Here is a 19,074-nt window from a genome sequence, read left to right as displayed (position 1 = left end):
AGCAGAAATGTCTTTTTTTAAGTATCCAACTGTCCATTTGCACATGCAGTCTATGCCATTTGTATGCACAATCATGGTAACTGATCTGCATTTTTGCAGATGGGAGCTCTGACAATCTGGTCCAAAATGTATTAATAATGCAGATATTACTAAAACAAAAGAAAGCTAAACTCTGTTACAGATTACAAAAGAAATTCCTTGCAGTGCTTGTGGACAAAATTAAAACTTTTTCCAAACATTGTTCTTGTAACAATGATTTTATTAACAGTGACTAAATAAAGGTTGAAAGCACATTTTGACTTTTTTAAACATATAGGACACCTATGAAACATGTAGGAAACATATATATTTCGACGCTTTACATCAGTTTGTTATAGAAATATGTGAATAATTTATCTCATGTGCCTTTAAATAATTGAACATTCTGCATCATTTTGTAATGAATCTAGACAGTTTCTCTCTACAATAGCTCTGGGAAAGCAATTGATTAACCAGACAGGGAGATGTTCCTATATCAGTGAATACCATCAGTTTTCATGCAAGATTTCCTCAAGTGTTTGATTAATATTGTAGGATTATCATCCTTAAATCTACAGGGTGGGTTAAATTCTACACGCAGAGGCATGAACACTCTTCTCCTGGTGCTTATGGAGTTGTGTGTATTTAACTGACTGAAGATATGGGGCCAGAGTGTTTTTCTCATAGAAGTTCCTCTGCATCTCTGATGAAAACCGGAGGATCTTCATATTTCCCAGGGTTAGCCCCGCACACTCATATATATCTTTGAGTTCCAAATCAAAAAGCAGTCATCCTTCAGACCAAGGAAGACTGGACAGACCGCTCAAATCCACTGCTTATTTTTCCAGGAGAGTTGTTATTTAGCAATGAGGCACTTCCCACCCTCTTCTAAGGAATGAGCATGCTACATCCAAAGTGCCTCCATTCTTTCAGCTCATGGAGTGAGACACCAAAGCTGGACTTTGGTGGCTCTAACTGATATTTGCAGCAGCCAAATTGGCTGGTCAGCAGAATGGTGTTTCAATATTGTTCTGTTAAGATATAATGGTGACGTAGTCAATCATACAATTTCCCTAGCATGAGGCAGTCTTATAGATTGTAATGCAAAAAGGCAATAGATTAAAAACATTGCTATGTATAATTTGTACATGCTGTATTATTTTGTCTTTGTTTCCCCCTCATTTCATTTCTGGAGAGGCCTGTAATTTACAAGTGCTGTCTAGATCTAATTTTCATGGGGACATTCCACATACAAAAATACAATTTCCAAATATAAGATAAACTCCTTTACACAGTGATACACATATTTTGACTGACAAAATTAAACAGAGAAAGAGAGTACAAATGCTGAACGTCAGACATGGCATTGCACTGGTACCATTAGACTTTCTAACTGACTTTCTCTGAATAACAAACCACAAAAAGTTCTCTCCACTATCTTCAGGTTAGCACAGATATTACTTTCAGGCAAGGTCATTGGGTCCTTTTGTTGTTGCTCCTTGAGGAATTCTTTACAAGCATTTCAAAAGAAAAGAGTTACAAGATGTTCCTCTTGGACAGTCGCAGAGCTTCCCAATTCTAGCTCCTTTCCTCACTGCACACTGCTCGCCAGCATCACACTGTAAATAGCAACAAACTCTTAGGCACAGTACAGAGCAAAGCACACGGACATGGTCAAGGTCTCAATTCCTGGTTATTTTTACAGCACCCAGTGTGCCCTAGGTGCTACATACATTATTTACTTTCAGCTACCAGAACATTTATCTCAATGTCCCTCATTTTTGGTCACATTTGTTTAAAATTGCTTCAGTTTCCACCTCCGTTGTTTCGAGATGGAGTAAGAAAAGTGACATTTACAGCAAGAATGTTAAAGACTGAATTGGCCAGCAGTGGGAGCCAAACCCAAGTATCTTATACTGCAGAAATTAAACAGAAGCCTTACTAAAAAGTGATCAGCTCAATGAACTACAAAGATATTTTCCCAGGAAAGTATCTCATTCACAGATTGAGAGGTGGGTACAGATCCTGATCTCAGTAACACAGGTGTAAATCTACGGAAGGCACTGGATTGACTCCAGATTTACACCCTCAGGCCTGTGTATTTGAGATCCGTGTCTCCCCCCACTGTTATCTTCCAAGTATTTGTACAATTCAGTTTCACGGTCTAATCCGATCGCTCAGGTTATGCTGAGTTTTCAGATAAATAGACTTAGTGGCACTTACCCTGCTGGAGTGGGGACAGCACATTTTTGGCCTGGGAAACATTTTACAGAACCCGGCGCTGAAATCACTCACCATGGGGACTTGGCCGAACTTCTTCTCGTAAACCGGGATCCTTTTACTTTTCAGCTTCTCCAGGACCTCCTGCAGCGCGTCGATCTGCAAAGACACAAACTTGCTGATCAGCCGGCCGCTGCCCTCCGCTCACAGACAGCTCGGACGGGCTCCCTGCCGGCCCTTCCTTGCTGCTGCTCTCACCCCGGGCGGCGGCGGCCTGAAATACCCAGGCGCCAGGTACCTCGCGAGGGGGAAGGATCCCAGCCGGGGCTCCCCCAGCCCTCGCGTCTCCGGGAGGCGCGCACGTGGCTCGGCTGAGCGCCCGTCCCTCCCTCCCTCCGTGCGGGCACCTACCAGCTCTTTCTCGTGGGAGGTGTCCTCCATGGTGGAGTAGAGGTCCAGGGCGCGAGGCTGCAGCTCCGGCTCCTCCTGGCCGCGGGCGCCGAGCAGCAGCACGAAGGCGGCGCTCAGGAGCGCGAGGAGGCGGGTGCTCTCCATGGTGCTGAAGCGCCGCGGAGCCGGCCGAGCCCCTTCTTTATAGAGCGCGCTGGGGGCGGGGGAGGCTGGGCCGGGCCACCTGTTGGCAGAGCCCTTGCAGCGCGCTACGTCAATGGCCCCCGCCGGAGGCTCGCTCAGGCGCTGGCAGTAGCAGCGAGACCTGCTGGCGAAGGCTCCTGGCTGCAGGCAATGACCGCAGGGGGCAGCAGGGCAGGGAAAGGGGACGGGAGCCTTTAGGGGCCAGCTAATGAGCAGCTGACTTTAACAGCAACTAGCAGAATCCGTGTCCTAAGTGGCTTGTCTGACTGTAATGGGGCCCCTGCCTCAGTTACCTCCTGACCCTTGCAGCCCCGAGGACAAGCAGATTGCGGATGGGGAGGGGGAATTGGAGTTTTTCCTCTGAAGGCCCATTCAGATTTTTCAAAATATTTTTCAAAGGCCCTGGGTGGCTAAAGCAGCAAGCAGTCCCCGTGTTCAGATACCCATAAAAGGAGTCCAAAATGCTCAGGGAATGGTTTGTAAGAGTAGCTGCGATAGACTCATAAATGCTGCACAGAGCTTTTGTGTTGGTGCAGTTTTTATCCCAATATCTTGGTCAAACACTATTCACCACCTGTACTAGTTGGTGAATTTCATCACTGTGCCTGGACGAGCTGATTCAGCTGCTGTCTCAACTATTGAGCAGCTCTAACCATCAATGAAGCTGAAAGGATACATCACCAGAAAGCCATGTTTAAATATGTCCCTTGGCCCTGTTGTTAATAACACCTTAAATGAACTGCTCACCTTTTGTTTTAGCAATCTGATTTCTTAGGTTACATTCCACACACGGGCAGAGGAAACACCGACTAGCTGAGCAACAAGGGAAAGGAAAAAATGACAACTGATCAGAGTGAAAAAACCAATGCTGCGCTCGAAGAGCGCTCTGTGGCTCCAAAGTTCCTCTCCTCCCCCCCCCCCCACCAGAAGTTGCTCCAGTAACAGACATTACCTCACCCACCTTGTCTCTTTAATATCCTGGGACCAACACAGCTACAACACTGCATACTGCAGCCCCATTGTATACACAGGAACCGAAGCACAATGCCAACATCACTAACTGTGGGTGTCCAATTTGAGGCACTTAGGAGCTGATTTTTCAGAGTACTTCACATTTTATAACACTTACGTTCAAAGCCAACCCACCTTTTGTCTTCAGTTGCAGCTGAGTGTTCGCTCAGCACTTGTGCAAATCAGATCCCAAGGTCTTCAGCTAGACAGCCATAAAATGAGGAACACGCAATTAGTACCCACTTGTGAAAAGTTAATTTTAAGTGACTTGATTGTCCAGCATCACATAGGAACTCAGTGGCAGAGGCAAAGACAGAATCCAGTTCTCCAGGCCAGCATTCAACTGGCTTAACCGTAAGACCATCCTTTCTTTTCCTGCAGCCCCTGCATCATTCACTACACACCTTCCTATTTGTGCAACAAATGAGTCAGGAGTACTATAGCCAAATGCCTCCCTCTCTACTCAACCCTGAGTCATCTCCAGAGCATGGTCTATCAGTGCACTGAATGATACAGGGGTCCTATAGAAAAAACTACTATGTGATCATATAAAGATTATATCATAATGCATACAATGGAGCCAAACTAAAGTTACATGAGCAACCTTAATTCAGGCAATTCCTAACTTTTGATTGCTTAACTTTGCACAGGCCTTCCCCACTGTGAACAGCAAGGAGGAGGAGTATGGGGCACAGACCAGGGGATCCATCTGCACAGCGAGCAAGAACATGTTTTTGACCCCACTACAGTCCAGCCAGTCCCAAGAGGCGCACACAGGCAAGTCTGATGCCAGGCAAGGATGCAATTTGCTTTGAAATTGCAGAGATAGAACCCACAAAGCAGCAGGATACATCTGTTGATTTACTTTTTTACTTGTGCCAGAAGAGGTAGTGAAACAACTTTTGAGCAGTTTGTTTATGTGCACCAGGATGTTCCAGGAATCGTCTATAGAGATCTCAATGAAACTTCCATAGAGGCAGTCTGCAATCCTCTGCCAAAGGTTTCTAGGGAGGGTTGCTTTATTTCTTCTGCCATGGTAGGACGCTTTCCCACACCACTAAGTGATTAATTCAGCCATCATCATTGCAGTACACAGGCTAGTAGCATACGGTCCTCAGGAGGCACCATGATGCCCACAGTAGCTGTGCTCTTTCTATTTCTGTTAACCTCAGGAGTGAAATATCAGCTAAAATCACCACCACCTGTGGCAAATGGTGCTGTTATTCAGTTCCGTTCAGACCTAACACTATACTCATGGCTGAGAGTTAGTCCCTCCCCACTTCCCCCGCACCTCCAGAGCCATAGCATGGCTGGTGCTGTGACTGGTGCCATGCTGTGTCAATCCCAAAGAGAAGTGAGAATGTAGGACTTGCAATTTGAGTGGATCAAGAGGTATAAATTCAGTATCCTAAGTTTCAATTTCTGTTGTGAATACACTGACAATAGTACCTCTGTTTTGTTGTATCTTTAGCTGCTGGTATTGTGGCCTGGAGGGTCTCCCGCTCCACACCAGTGGAACACCTGAGCCAGATAAGGAGGAGAAAGAAGAGGACTCGGGATGACATGTTCCAGGAGATCCCGCAAGCCAGTGCTGCATCAGAGAATGAGCACAGGGCTTGGAGGATCACCTTGCGGACAGCATGGACAAAGACAGGGCGGAAAGGAGAAAGAGACAAGAAAAGGAGAGTGACATGCAGCAGGAGATGCTTGCACTTGTCAGACAGCAAACAGAGATGCTGCAGACTCTGGTGGACCTGCAGGTTCAACAATCCTGTACTCTCCTCCCTCTGCAGCCCATTGAGAACTCCACATTAAGACCTCTTAGAACCCCCCCAACTAAATTCCACATGGCATATGGGGCCGCTGTACTATCCCCAACCCCAGAGGACATTAAAAAAATCACAGCTGCACATACACTTACCTGTGAAAGACATGGCTGGTGTACATGCATCTGAAATGGAAATGACGGTTCTTTCCCCTTCCTCAAGTTTTATTAAGTTATAAACGTTCTTTTATTTGCATGATTACAGAATAACATTTTATTTTTTTAAACATAATTAATCTTTATTAGTTCATCCCATGCGCTGGCTAGTGCTGAGCAGGTCTAACACCCACCAATTTCCTGTAACTTCATTTTGTCACAGGACCCAGAGCATCACTCACAGACAGCATTAACAAGGTGCACTGGCAGTTTTATATTCCTACACACGCAGCATTCACTACACGGTTCATACCTGTCTGAAACAAAGCAAGGCCAGGTAGAGCACACTACTCTGGATCACTATTAAAACCGTCTTTCAAAGCCTCTGTGAGCCATAGAGCTCCACGTTGTGCTCTTCTTATAGCCCCAGTATCTGCTTATTCAAAATCAGCAGCCAACCACTCCACCTCTGCCCTCCACCCCGGCAGAAATTTTCCACCCTTTGCTTCACAGATATCATGCAGGACACAAGAAGCAGCTATAATCATTGGGATTTTTTTTTCCACTGAGTTCCAATCTCATAAATAGACACCACCAGTGACTTTCAAACCACCAAAGGCACATTCAACTGTCATTTGGCACCTGCTCAGCTTGTCATTGAAGCTCTCCTTGGTGCAGTCGAAATGGCTGATGTATGGAATCATGGGCCACAGGAGCAAGGGGTAGTTGGATTTCCCAGGATCATTATTGGCATTTCAACATTCCCAATGGTAATCTGCTGGTCAGGAAAGAAAGTCCCTGGTAGCAGCTGATGCATGCATTATGTACCTTCCCTGACCAACCCACACTGATGTCAGTAAAGCGTCCCCAGTGATCCACCAGCGCTTGCATTACCATAGAACGGCAGCCGTTTCTGCTGATGTACTCTGCGGCAAGGTAGTCTGGTGCTAAAATAGGGATGTGTGTGCCTTCTATCACCCCACCACAGTTTAGGAAGCCCATTGCTGCAAAACCATCCATTATGGCCTGCACACTGCCCAGAGTCAGTCCTGCGTAGCAGGAGGTGATTAATGGCCTCGTACACTTGCATCACACTAGCCCCTGCGGTGGATTTCCCAACTCCAAATTGATTCCCGACCTATCGGTAGCAATCTGGCATTGCAAGTTTCCACAATGCAATCACCACTCACTTCTCAACTGTCTATGCTCTCATTTTGGTGTCCCTGCACTGAATGGGTGGGGTGAGTTTGGCACACAGATTCAGGAATGCATCCGGAAGCTCCACAGCCACTGCTCATCATTCCAAACCTGCTTGACAATGTGATCCCACGAGTCAGTGCTTGTTTCTCAGGCCCAGAACTGGGGCTCCACCACCTACAGCTACTCCATGAACGCTGCCAACAACCTTTGATTTTTTCTTTTTATGTCCCACAGCAATCTAACCTCCAAGGAACCATCACGTTCCCTGCAGCTTCTCTTGCAACTCTGTAAATACTGCAGGATCAGAGGTCCTGTGCTCGCAATGCTCATCACAACAGTGTTGAGTTGCGCAGGATCCAGGCTTCTATCAGAGATGGCGGACAGCAAGGAGGGACATGTGGGTTTGCAGGGATTTTGAAAACAGGTGCGAAATACTGTGGGATGGAGAACACTGTGTTATGGGAAATTGAACCTATGCTCCCAGTCACCTCTGCGTGACGTGTTTTAGTCCCATGAGGAATTGCACATGAGGATAGATACCCATGGTGCACTGCACTCTGCATCACTACAAGCAGTCCTGGTGAGGATGCATACTGCCAACACAAGGAGTGTAGTATAGACACGCACAAGCTGTATGCGGACATAACTGAGGTCAACATAATTCTGTAGTGTAGACATGGCCTAAGTCAATGAGTTGAGTAATGGGCAGCCTCAGTAGCATCTCCATAGCCTCAGACAACAGTGCATCAGTGTGTATAATTGATTAATAGACTTTCTGCCACTAAAAAGACTCATCAGCTCTGCCCACTGGCCAACAACAGAGAGTGGGGCCTTGGTCTACCATTGTGAAGTAGCTGCCCCATGGGGAGGAGGACTAGTGTAGACAGAAGAACTAGGAGATAAATCATGTTAAAATGGAACTAATAGTGGTGGCCAGGGGGGCAGTTAGGAACAGCCTACAAACGAGAGAGAAAATAAATACAATATAAAAATAAGAGCCACAAAACCTAGGGTTATATTTTCCAAATGGAGAGGCAAATGCTAAAGGGGGACACAGAGAGTTACGGTTTGATTGGGAATTTTTAACATATTTTTAAATCAGTTAAATGATTCTGAACCATTAAGTCATAGACATTGCTTGCATGACCTTGTTACTGTTACCTTCTTCTCCCTCGTGCCCTTATTGGTTTATCACATTTATGTGAGTCTTGTTTTTCCTTGATCTTTGGAGCAGGCACTATGTCCACCTATGTGTTTATACAGCACTTATCAGCATTCCCAAGAGAAATCTGCAATACAATTGATATATACAAAGTTGTTGTAGTTGTGTTGGTCTGAGGATATTAGAGAGACAAAGGGGGGTGAGGTAATGTCTTTTATTGGGCCAACTTCTGTCTGTGAGAGAGAGAAGTTTTTGAGTTTACCCAGAGCTCTTCTTCAAGTCTGGGAAAGGTATTCAGAGTATCACAGCTAAATACAAGGTGAAGCAGATTGTTTAGCATAAGCAGTTAACACACATTTCAAGGGGACGTTCAAGGTGAAGTGGCCAGTAACACCTCTCCAACCGTTGGGGAGAAGGGGAGGAAGCGGGTTAGTGGGTTATACATCAGCTTCACCAATGGAACCCTACAGACAACTATATACAAGAAAGCCACGGATCACCACACTTACTTTCACAGAGCCGGTAACCACCCCAAACCACATCAAGTAATTTGATATCTACAGCCAGGACCTCAGATACCACAAAACATGCTCCAAGGAGAAAGTCTGGGATGTATACCTTAACACACTTAAAAACCGCCTTCACCAAACAAGGACACTCCAGTAGAGAAGTAGATCACATCATGGAACGGGCCACCAAAATACCCTGAGAGAACCTGCTTCAGTACTGAAATAAACTCCCTCTGACCACACACTCATAGTTGTCCCCTATCACCCCGCACTGGAACCCATATGTGGTATCATCAAACAGTTATAACCCATACTAGATGGGGACTACATTCTGAAAGAAATCTTTCCTGAACCCCCTCTTCTGGCCTTCCAACAACCCGCATCCTCTCCAAGCTCATCATCAGAAGCTTCCCACAGACCAGGATCAACACCAACTCAAAGCAGCCCTAAACCCTGCCAGAACAGATGCAAAACCAGTAGACATAGCTCCACAGCTACGATAATCAACACTCCCCACAACACACTTTTCAAGATCCCTGGGCCCTGCACATGCCTATCACAACATGTGGTGTATCTCATGCAGTGCACTAAATGCCCCAACAACAACTATGGGGGTGAAATGAGACTTCTGAATGAACTCACACAGGAAAATGATAAAAGACAAAAACACCCAGTCACATTTGGGTGAACATTTTCCACAGAGCAATCACTCTATATCTGATCCTCATACTCAAAGGAAACATACACAACACTTCCAAAGACAAACCTGGGAGCTTAAATTTGTAACTTTTATAGACTCTGAAAATCATGGACTGAACAAAGACACTGGATGTATGGTTTATGACTGTGACCTGTCTGTGCGTAGGGTAGCCCACTGAAAATTCCAAGGTCAGGGCTGCAAAAGGAGAGTAGATTCTCCCAGAACTGGTGGCTAACACCGAAGTTAGATTCACCAATCAGTCACAAACAGTGATCCCGATTTCCCACACTGGTTATCAAGAAGCCCCAAACAAGAAAAACACAGCACCCTTGATTGCATTTCAGCCTCTGGCTCCCCATTAGCAACTAGGCGCACTAAAGTGAGAAGTTATTTAAAACCGTACTCACTGTGTAAAATGGTCTCCTGATCCCCAAAGGGTCAGCCACATTACCAGATCAATATTGGTTTAAATCTTACCCAAAATACCATGATGCCAGCCAATCCTTTAGTAACTAAAACTAAAGGTTTATTATACAAGGAAAGAAACACACAAGAGAGAGATGTTAAATGATCAAAGCAAATGACTTCAAAGTCTATATATATCAGATTCTTAGCAGTATTGCAGTTTTGCAGGCTTGCACAGTTCCTCTGGAGTACATCACAAGCTCACAGCACCCCCTCCATGACTTGTCTACAACTGACTACTCCCTCCATGACTTGTCTACATTTAAAACGCGGCACCTGCACTGCTGTAGCACTTCAATGGAGACACTACCCTACGCTGATGGGAGGGGTTCTCCTATCAGTGTAGGTGCTCCTCCTCCCTGAGAGTCAGCAGCTATTCTCCCAGTGACCTAGTGCTGTCTACACCAGAAGTTAGGTCAGCTTGTTTCTCTCCCCAACAGAAGTTTGTTCAGTAAAAGATATTACCTCACCCACTTTGTCTCTTTAATAAATTTATGTCTGCTTCTTGGGTGGGTGAGCCATTCATAGCAATTCAGGATTGTACATGTGAGCACACAGAAGGGAAGTTGAAAGGTGTCTCTTCTCATCCCTCCCCAATTTTCACTATCCTAATTGTTTCCCTCATTGCAGGTGTAGAACTAATGCACTCTCACTCCTGGTTCTCTGCTCCCCCAAATTTAGTATATAGTTATTCCACTGCTTACACTGATGTATTTGTTTTTGTGGGTAGGAGTATTTTAGGGGGAATGATGGTCCAGATAAACTTTAGAGTTCCTCTAAAAAAAGTAAAACTAAAGATGAGAGGCAAACTAGCCACAGTACAGGACAGAAAAATCAGCCTACTCAGATGCAAAAGGGGAGCAATGGACCTTGAGCTGCCCTTTGCCTACCGATCCAAGACTAAAGCTTGACCTGTATTTTGAAATGAGAGCATATATTTAATGTGATTAAAACAAAGAGGAAGGAAGTCAAAAACCCAAAAACTCAGCTTTTTTTTTTCCCTTTTAAAACCCCTTGCATTTCCAGTTTAGGGACTTGCACTTTAATTTAAAAATTGAAATTGTGATTCATATTGCTCCACATTCAAGATTATGATATTCCCAAAATCTATAATTACAAATGTTACCGATTGCTGTATCTAGATTCATACTCATCCGTTTTTATACATTGTGTACATCTACCACAATAAACATTAAAGAGTGGTAATGCACATTTCAAGAGGATGTATATCTGGAAAATACCAAATAAAATAATCAACAATCATCAAAGATGCATGAGCAGCAGAAGCCCTATGGCAAAAATAATATAAATGTCACTCTTCATAATCCACAAATATGGTAAGTAGTTTCTGGCACAGTATCAAGACCTAATGAGTCCTATGACTAAAAATGCAGTTGAGTGCTGTAGCATCACAGACCTTCTTATCTCCAGGTACTTTGCACTAAATCAATAAGGACAGGCATGGGCTATAAACAATCCTTTCATTACCAAATAATAGTCTCCAGAAATATCAAAGTCACGCAAACATCCCCATGTTTATGCTAAACTCATTGCAGATTAAATTTGAATAGGAAATACATTTAATGACTATCAGCATTTAGATACCAAGTGCGTTATGTATGATTTTCATAAACCTCTACAGTTAGAAATTAATGCAAATTTCTGCTCTGCAATCCTAATTTATGAAAGCAGAAATCAAAGTAACTGAGTATTTATTCAATAGTTTGGTTGCAAGCATTCATGTATATCCTACTTTTTGCTCGAAATATTTACACAGCTGGACTTGTTTTTAAGATTATGAGGTCTTAAAAATTAAAATTAAGCATATGCTCAAGTGTTTTGCTGAATCAGAACCTTGAAAGCAGACACTTAGCTTTAAGCACATACTTCAATGCTTTGCTGAACAGGAATGGACTTGGTTAAGTGTTTTGCAAATTCATCTAGAAACCTCTATTTAAAAAAAAATCTTTAAAATACTCTGCTATTGGCTTTCTGAATCAACACAGTAAAATGGATTAAGTCTTTCACTGAAATCTACAAAAGCAAAGGAAATTTAATTTAAATTGAGGGTTGTTATGTTTGAAGTAGTAACTGAGACCAGAAGCAAATTAGAAAGAAATCATCTTTAATAAGAGGTAACAATTCAACTGCATGAGCAACAGATCTGAAATATTCTCTTAGTAGAAGAGATCAGTTGTCCTGGGACTCCAGCCATATAAAAACTAGCAAGAATATTAAAGTCACAGACTTCATATCAGAAAAATCCTGAGGGGAAAACCACAGACCCGGCAACTTCTCAGAGCTGACTTGTACAAATTTGCTATTCAGCTCTGTGCACAAAATCAACACAGAGTCTATGCGCCAATTAATTCTTGCTTAAAACTTCGAAATAGCCACTTAGGCTCTTCGGACAGGAATAAACGTCACCCCTTGTGACGTTTGTAACATAGACTAAGTAGTTTGGGTAAGTAACCAGGTTTAAGTTTCCTCTAAGAGCCTGGTACAAGAGATGGGCAGGACATGGATTTCACAGGAAATTCCACAATTTCAGGAGGACAATCCAAAATGGAACAAAACACAAAAATTTCTTGTGCCAACAGATCGAGGGAAAAACATGCTCATGTCCATTCCACTATAGGTAAGTGCATGGCCTCGTGTGCGGTTCCTGGAACTTTATCCCTCAGACCTAGATTCCCTGCACCTCACAGCCTGGAGGCTGTGTGGCTGATGGAGGGAGAGAGAGCCTGCTTGGTGCAGGTCCAACAAGTCTTGCTGGGCAGCAGGAAACCTTCTACACAGGTCATGTATTGGGCTAAGTGGAAACTGTTTACCTCTTGGGCGGAGTCCCGGGGCATTCCGCCCAGCCTCTCATCTCTGCAGGCGATCCTGGAGTACCTGCTCCAGCTAAAGCTCCAGGGTCTGGCGCTGGCCTCACTGAAAGTTCACTTGGTGGCCATTTTGGCTTTCCATCAGCCACTAGAGGGGAGATCCCTGTTCTCCCATCCCATGTCGGTCAGGTTCCTCAAGGGGATAGAGAGGCTGTATTCGCAGGTCTGCGACCCGGTGCCTCCCTGGGACCTCAACCTGGTCTTCTTGAGACTCACGTGGCCCCCCTTTGAACCCATGGCTTCATGCCCTCTGCTCATGCTTTCATGGAAGGTAGCATTCCTGGTGGCCATTACCTCAGCTAGGAGGGTCTCCGAAATTAGGGCCTTGACCTCGGAGCCCCCTTATACAGTATTCTATAAGGATAAGGTGCAGTTGAGGCCGTACCCAGCCTTCCTGCCCAAGGTGGTTTCCCAATTTCATTGTAACCAAGATATTTTTCTCCCTGTGTTTTTTCCCAAACCGCACGGTTCGGAGGAGGAGAGGAGATGGCATTCACTGGACATGAGACGAGCCCTGGCCTTCTACATTGGGCGTACAAAGACGTTCCAGAAATCGACACAGCTCTTCATTGCAGTGGCGGACCGGATGAAAGCTCACTTGTCTCCACCCAGTGCATCTCCTCATGAATTACATCATGCATCAAGTTCTGCTATGAGCAGGAGAGGGTGCCGCTTCCAGGAACCATCACAACACACTCAACCAGAGCTCAAGCCTTGCAGCCTTCCTGGGGAGAGTGCCCCTGCAGGACATCTGCAAAGCCGCCACCTGGTCGTCAGTGCATACCTTCGCGTCCCACTACGCCATCGTTCAGCAAGCAAGAGAGGACGCGGGATTTGGCAGAGCCGTGCTAAGGGCAGCTCACCGGTAACTCCTACCCACCTCCAAGGTATTTCTTGTTAGTCACCTATAGTGGAATGGACATGAGCAAGCACTCGAAGAAGAAAACAAGGTTACTTACCAGTAACTGATGTTCTTCGAGATGTGTTGCTCATGTCCATTCCACAACCCACCCCCCGTCCCCACTGCTGGAGTTGGCAGAAAGAAGAGACTGAGGGGGCGTAGGGCTGGCAGCTCCTCATATACCGCGGCATGTGCGCGGACTCCAGGGGGCACCAGAGCCGGCCCTACGGGGGTTTCCTAAGGGAAAAAAGTTCCAGGAACCATGCACAGTGGTGTGCACTCACCTATAGTGGAATGGACATGAGCAATCACTCGAAGAACAATTATTCCCCTCTATTCAGTACTGGTGAGGCCTCATTTGTAGTATTGTGTCCAGTTTTGGGCCCCTCACTACAGAAAGAATGTGCATAAACTGGAAAGAGTCCAGCAGAGGGCAACAAAAACTATAAGGGGGCCGGAGCACATGACTTATGAGGAGAGGCTGAGGGAACTAGGCTTGTTTAGTCTGCAGAAGAGAAGAGGGGGATTTGATAGCTGCCTTTAACTACCTGAAAGGGGGCTCCAGGGAGGATGGAACTAGGCTGTTCTCAGTGGTAGTAGATGACAGAACTAGGAGCAATGGTCTGAAGTTGAATTGGGGGAGGTCTAGGTTGGCAATTAGGAAAAAATTTTCCCTAGGAGGGTGGTGAAGCACTGGAATGGGTAACCGAGGGAGGTGGTGGAATCTCCATCCTTAGAGGTTTTTAAGGTGCAGCTTGACATAGCCCTGGCTAGGATGATTTAGTTGGGGTTGGTCCTGCTTTGAGCAGGGTGTTGGACTAGATAATCTCCTGAGGTCTCTTCTAACCCTAATCTTCTATGATTCCCATAGTGTGAGAACACAGCCCCCAAAAGTGGATAGCACTGGTAGGAAGGAGAAGAGAAGGCTAGGGCAGCCAGGAGATAGAATATTTCAGTGCACCTATCAAGCTTCCTCTGCTGGTGGGACTCCTGTGTCTTTACACTTGCATTTTAAAGCTGTCATCCACTAATGCAATTCTCCCATGGGATGACCATGGGGCAAATCATGCCTGTCATCTTCATCAGTCACCTCCTCTACAAAACTACTTATTTCTTTATCATTTAAATTCACAATCTCATGTTCTTTGCCCACCCAAACAGCTACATGGATTTCAATGCAAATGATGAGTATGCAAATAATATGGGAACAGGCCGCCAGTGTAAATATACTCCACATCATCATCAGATATTACAGCATGAAAGATGCACCTCAAGCTTCAAAGCCAGTAGGCTCAAGTAGAACAAGCTGTTACTTCAGCACACTCTGTAGTGTCTCTTCTGTCAGTTTTTTCATATTCTATGCAGTGTGTAATAAATGTCCATGTACAAACTACGTGATGCTAACATGAAAAGATTATCTAAAAAGCAGTTTTACATGCGATGGGGAAATGATAATTATTTAATTAGTGTTCAGGGAAGGTTTTGCTTCATGTCTTCCTCTCGATAGACAGACATTGGTAGGGGCTTGACAAAACTTGTGTTGATTAAAGCTATAGTGAGCTTTTTTCAGGAGATGTTTTGTTAGAACAGAACAGTCCCATTTATCCAGAGACATGTTTTGACTTGAGGCTACACATATATTAGACTGAAGATACTGCAGTGAAAGTAAATAACTATTCCTTCACATTATAACAGGCAAGAAAAAGGGAACATTCTCTGAGGCATGAATCCATATAAATGTATCCACTTTCATTAGCTACATCGCAAGATTATTGATTACTATTCCCTACTGAAATAATTTCATTATTATTCTCTCTGTGGGAATACTTCCGTGCACAGTATATTATGCCAAAGTGATCCCCTGCTGTTCGAATAACTGGTCTAGCAGATCATTTATCTGACAGAAATAATAAAAAGGAGGCAGAAGCCTGAAAGCCTGAAGTAATGTATCTATTTGAGCAGACACTGGTGATATATATTCACCTTCACTTTTGTTTTCAAGCATGCTGCTAGGCTTTATTTTATATACAGTCTTGCTTCTATATACATAGGGGTTTCAGAACCCTAGTAATATGGACAGCCTCACCATATTTCCATATTTCCAGAAGCAAGTTGCCTGGGGCAAAGAGCACGTCCAACACTGGTTATTAATCCTTGTTATGCAGTAACAAGTACAAGAAGAAATAATTAACAAAATACAACTGTTTGCCCTACTGCAGTTTTAACTACAAGTATTTAAAACATTCCGCTTATAACTATACAAGTTAGGGTCAAAATACAGTATTAAGAATGTCCAAATGAGTACAGCATTAAGTGGATATATCCAGAGCTATGGAAATAACCTTTTAATGATGCAGAATGAACAACTTCTTATAGACTGGAAGGAATTGGTATCTGATCATTTGCAGTCAAAGTAAAATTTGAGACTTTAGTGCAAAATGGGTGTATGCATGGGACCTAACATTTGGCCCAGCGTTGGGCTACATTTTTTCAATATTAAGGTCCCTCTCAATATCGAAGGTTAGACAAAGGTTTCTAGCCATCAGAAGAGTGAAGATCTGGAACAGCCTTCCAAGGAGAGTAGTGGGGGCAAAAAACCTTGCTGGCTTCAAGACTGAGCTTGGTAAATTTATGGAGGGGATGGTATGATGTGACAGCCTAATTTGGCAACTAGCTGATCTTTGACAGCTAGCAGTAAATATGCCCAATTGCCTGTGATGGGATATTAGATGGGGTGAGCTCTCAGTTACTACAGAGAATTCTTTCCAAGATGACTGGCTGGTGAGTCTTACCCATATGCTCAGTGTTTAGCTGATCACCATATTTGGGGTCAGGAAGGAATTTTCCCCACAGGGCAGATGGGCAGAGGCCCTGGGCATTTTTCGCCTTTCTCTGTACCTTGAAGTCTTTAAACCATGATTTGAGGACTTCAATAACTCAGTCAGAGGTTAGGGATCTATTACAGGAGTGGATGGGTGAGATTCTGTGGCCTGCAATGTGCGGGAGGTTAGACTAGATGATCATAATGGTCCCTTCTGACCTTAAAGTCTATGAGCCTAATAACCACCACTGCTCCAGTCAACTACCTGTTTCAGTTTGCTCTTCTATTCCCCATGGAGTCTAGATGAGAGGTAGCTAGGTGTATTTCCTTCCTTCACCATACTGGAACCAGGGGTACTTCTCTCCTCTACTCCACAAGATAGGGAAAGACTGTACTGGAAATTTGGCATGCTTTCCTGGTGGTTTCTTCAAGCTGACAATCTTTTTTCTCCCCACAGGCCAGGATACGGACTAGAGAGGATCTATATCTGCGTAGCTGAATTATGTAGGTACTTGGTCTCCAGTCATGAGTAGCAGCACTATTCGTCCTATTTGGCATTCATCTACCTGATGTTTGGGCATTACTAGTACCAAGGTAAGGAAAATTACCTCTCCAGTCACAGATGGCACAATCTTCAACCCCTAGCTCTGGAAAGAGCAATTGCCATGCTTGAGATTCAGGTGCTGCAAGTTACATTATATTAAAGATACACACAAAAATGTTAGTCCTAGAACTCTAACAAAGCAACCCATTACACTGAAATGTTAAGCCTTGATTCAGCAAAGCACTTAAGCACATGCTTAAAACGCATTAAAGTCAATGAGATTTAAGCTGTGCTTAAAATTTGGCATCATTAGTCATGTGGGCATACTGCTGAGCCAATATGGAGCTACAATTACCCATGAGAATCACACTGGAAGGGAGGTACCTGAGATAGTGGCCCAGTTTTCAAAAATACTGAGCACCCAACTCCTCCCACTGACTCCAATGCACCATTGCTAACTCTCCCAACAAGTTTACTTCAGCTTGGCTAGCATCCATCAGACTCACTGTTAATTGTTTTGACCCCAGGTGACAATACAGAATAGTAATTGTTGGGGGAAAAAAACAGAGAAAGACAAGAATGATGATGAATAATAGGTACATAATATATGATTTCATGCTGTCTTGTGCTCATTAGGTGTCTTCACTGTAATTCTTTTTGCAGAAAAGTTACAAATGTGGGATGGGGAGGTGGTTTGACTGACTCCAAGAGTAACTTCTACATTTTGGAGTTAAAATGTAGACTTAAAAGGAACAAACACAGATAACCACCAGAAACAGAACTCATTTTATGGACATAATTTTAATGGCAAAGAGATTATAGTAGTGATTCTCTGACAAACGGATCTAACTTAATGCCGATAGCATTATTCACCCAAATGCAAGATTCAGTATTACAGAAATGCTATTATGCACTTATCCCAGACTATATTTAAAAAAAACAACCTTAAGCAGTGTGAAAATTGTTAAATCAAAAATTTAAATGTATGAACTTCTCAGAATTACCTGTGTCCATTTAATCTTTAACCTTGATTAAAAATGTACAAGGGTCTAAAGGATCATTCACATTACATCCTGAAAACTCCAAATTCTGTCCTCTTGGTGGGTGCATTTAGAGCTGCACTAAGACTCAGACCCAAAACAAGTCTTGTATTAGCTGGGTCAATAATTCCATCGTCCCATAACCTGAAAATAGACCAAACAATAAAAGAATTATATAAACAGTTTACAACAGATAGGCTTTCAGCCACACAGAAGTGAATAAATATTTCTATTGGAGGGAGAGAATTAAAAAAAGGGCCACATTCTGATTTAAGACAATTTAGCTACTTCACATTTACACTGATGCAACAAAGCAGAATTTCAAGCCTACTCTTTTATTTGTATTATTTGTCTTCTACATTTAATTATAAAGTTTTAACTAAATGACTAAGATAATCTCTACCTACTTCAACAGGGCTTCTTCATACAATTTTTTCAGTATGAAAAGGGCTTCCTAAATTCAAGAGAAAATTTTTTTAAGAGAAATAAATTCAAGAGAAATAAATGGAAAAGACCCCAATGTCATGAAAACGGCTCCCCATCTCGGTGATAACTATATAAAAGTAAACTAATCCCATTAATTAATGTTCCTGGGGCTTTTCTTAGCTGTCAATTCAAGATGTTTAGTTATGAAAGCATAAAGATTTAAAGTGCTGAAGTATTTTTTTTCTTTTTATGGACTGCCAACAATTATTTCACTAATCTTCTTTACTGAAGTCCATTTCTAAACAGTTGTAAATTAATCCATGTCATAGTGAAGTCCATGAAAGCAATGAATTCATAAAGCTATACCATGGTAACAAAAAATCCTTTGAATTCCAAACAACTAACCTCCCAAATTTACAGGCACTTTTGCACTTGCTTAACGTTAAGCATGCAAGCAGCCCAATTGAAGTTAAGTATGTATGGGACTGTTTGCCCATCCTGCTCCAAATGAACTCCATAGCAAAAATTCCAAAAGTCCTTAAATTTTACCTGTTGAACTTCCCTAGGCACTTTATTTATAACCAGATCCTGCAGTCCTATTGCAGCTCAAGTCCCATGTAAATCAGTGTAAATTTTAACCAGCTGTGAGGGACT

General features: G+C 43.5%; 2 protein-coding genes across 3 annotated transcripts in view; both read right to left on the bottom strand.

Moving 5' to 3' along the window:
• Positions 1–248: 248 nt before the first annotated feature.
• On the bottom strand, positions 249–2,793 carry CARTPT (CART prepropeptide). The gene is made up of 3 exons (XM_067568639.1): positions 2,650–2,793; positions 2,314–2,397; positions 249–1,637 (listed from the first exon to the last, which is right to left on the bottom strand). The coding sequence occupies exons 1-3, from the start codon at positions 2,791–2,793 to the stop codon at positions 1,530–1,532; spliced, it is 336 nt and encodes a 111-aa protein (XP_067424740.1). The 3' UTR covers positions 249–1,529.
• Positions 2,794–17,736: 14,943 nt separating this feature from the next.
• The window catches only part of MCCC2 (methylcrotonyl-CoA carboxylase subunit 2), a 65,300-nt gene continuing 63,962 nt past the window's right edge, over positions 17,737–19,074 (bottom strand). For both annotated transcript variants that reach the window (XM_067568449.1, XM_067568450.1), the window contains exon 17: positions 17,737–18,138. In XM_067568449.1, the coding sequence (XP_067424550.1) occupies positions 18,021–18,138 (118 nt within the window). In that variant the 3' untranslated portion in view covers positions 17,737–18,020. The remainder of the gene's footprint in view (positions 18,139–19,074) is intronic.

The sequence above is a fragment of the Emydura macquarii genome, unplaced genomic scaffold (genome assembly GCF_026122565.2).
Source record: "Emydura macquarii macquarii isolate MOO-44397 ecotype Brisbane River unplaced genomic scaffold, CSIRO-AGI_Emac_v2 contig_2897, whole genome shotgun sequence".
In the NCBI taxonomy this organism is placed as follows: Eukaryota; Metazoa; Chordata; order Testudines; family Chelidae; genus Emydura; species Emydura macquarii.
Note: the sequence above shows the minus strand (reverse complement) of the source record. Positions and strands in the feature narration are given on the sequence as shown.

Coding starts and splice junctions, on each gene's coding strand:
- CARTPT (XM_067568639.1), bottom strand. CDS start 2,793: ATGGAGAGCACCCGCCTCCTCGCGCTCCTGAGCGCCGCCTTCGTGCTG. Junction 2,398..2,649: donor CCTCCCACGAGAAAGAGCTG/GTAGGTGCCCGC, acceptor GTGTCTTTGCAG/ATCGACGCGCTGCAGGAGGT. Junction 1,638..2,313: donor AGTTCGGCCAAGTCCCCATG/GTGAGTGATTTC, acceptor TGCTATTTACAG/TGTGATGCTGGCGAGCAGTG.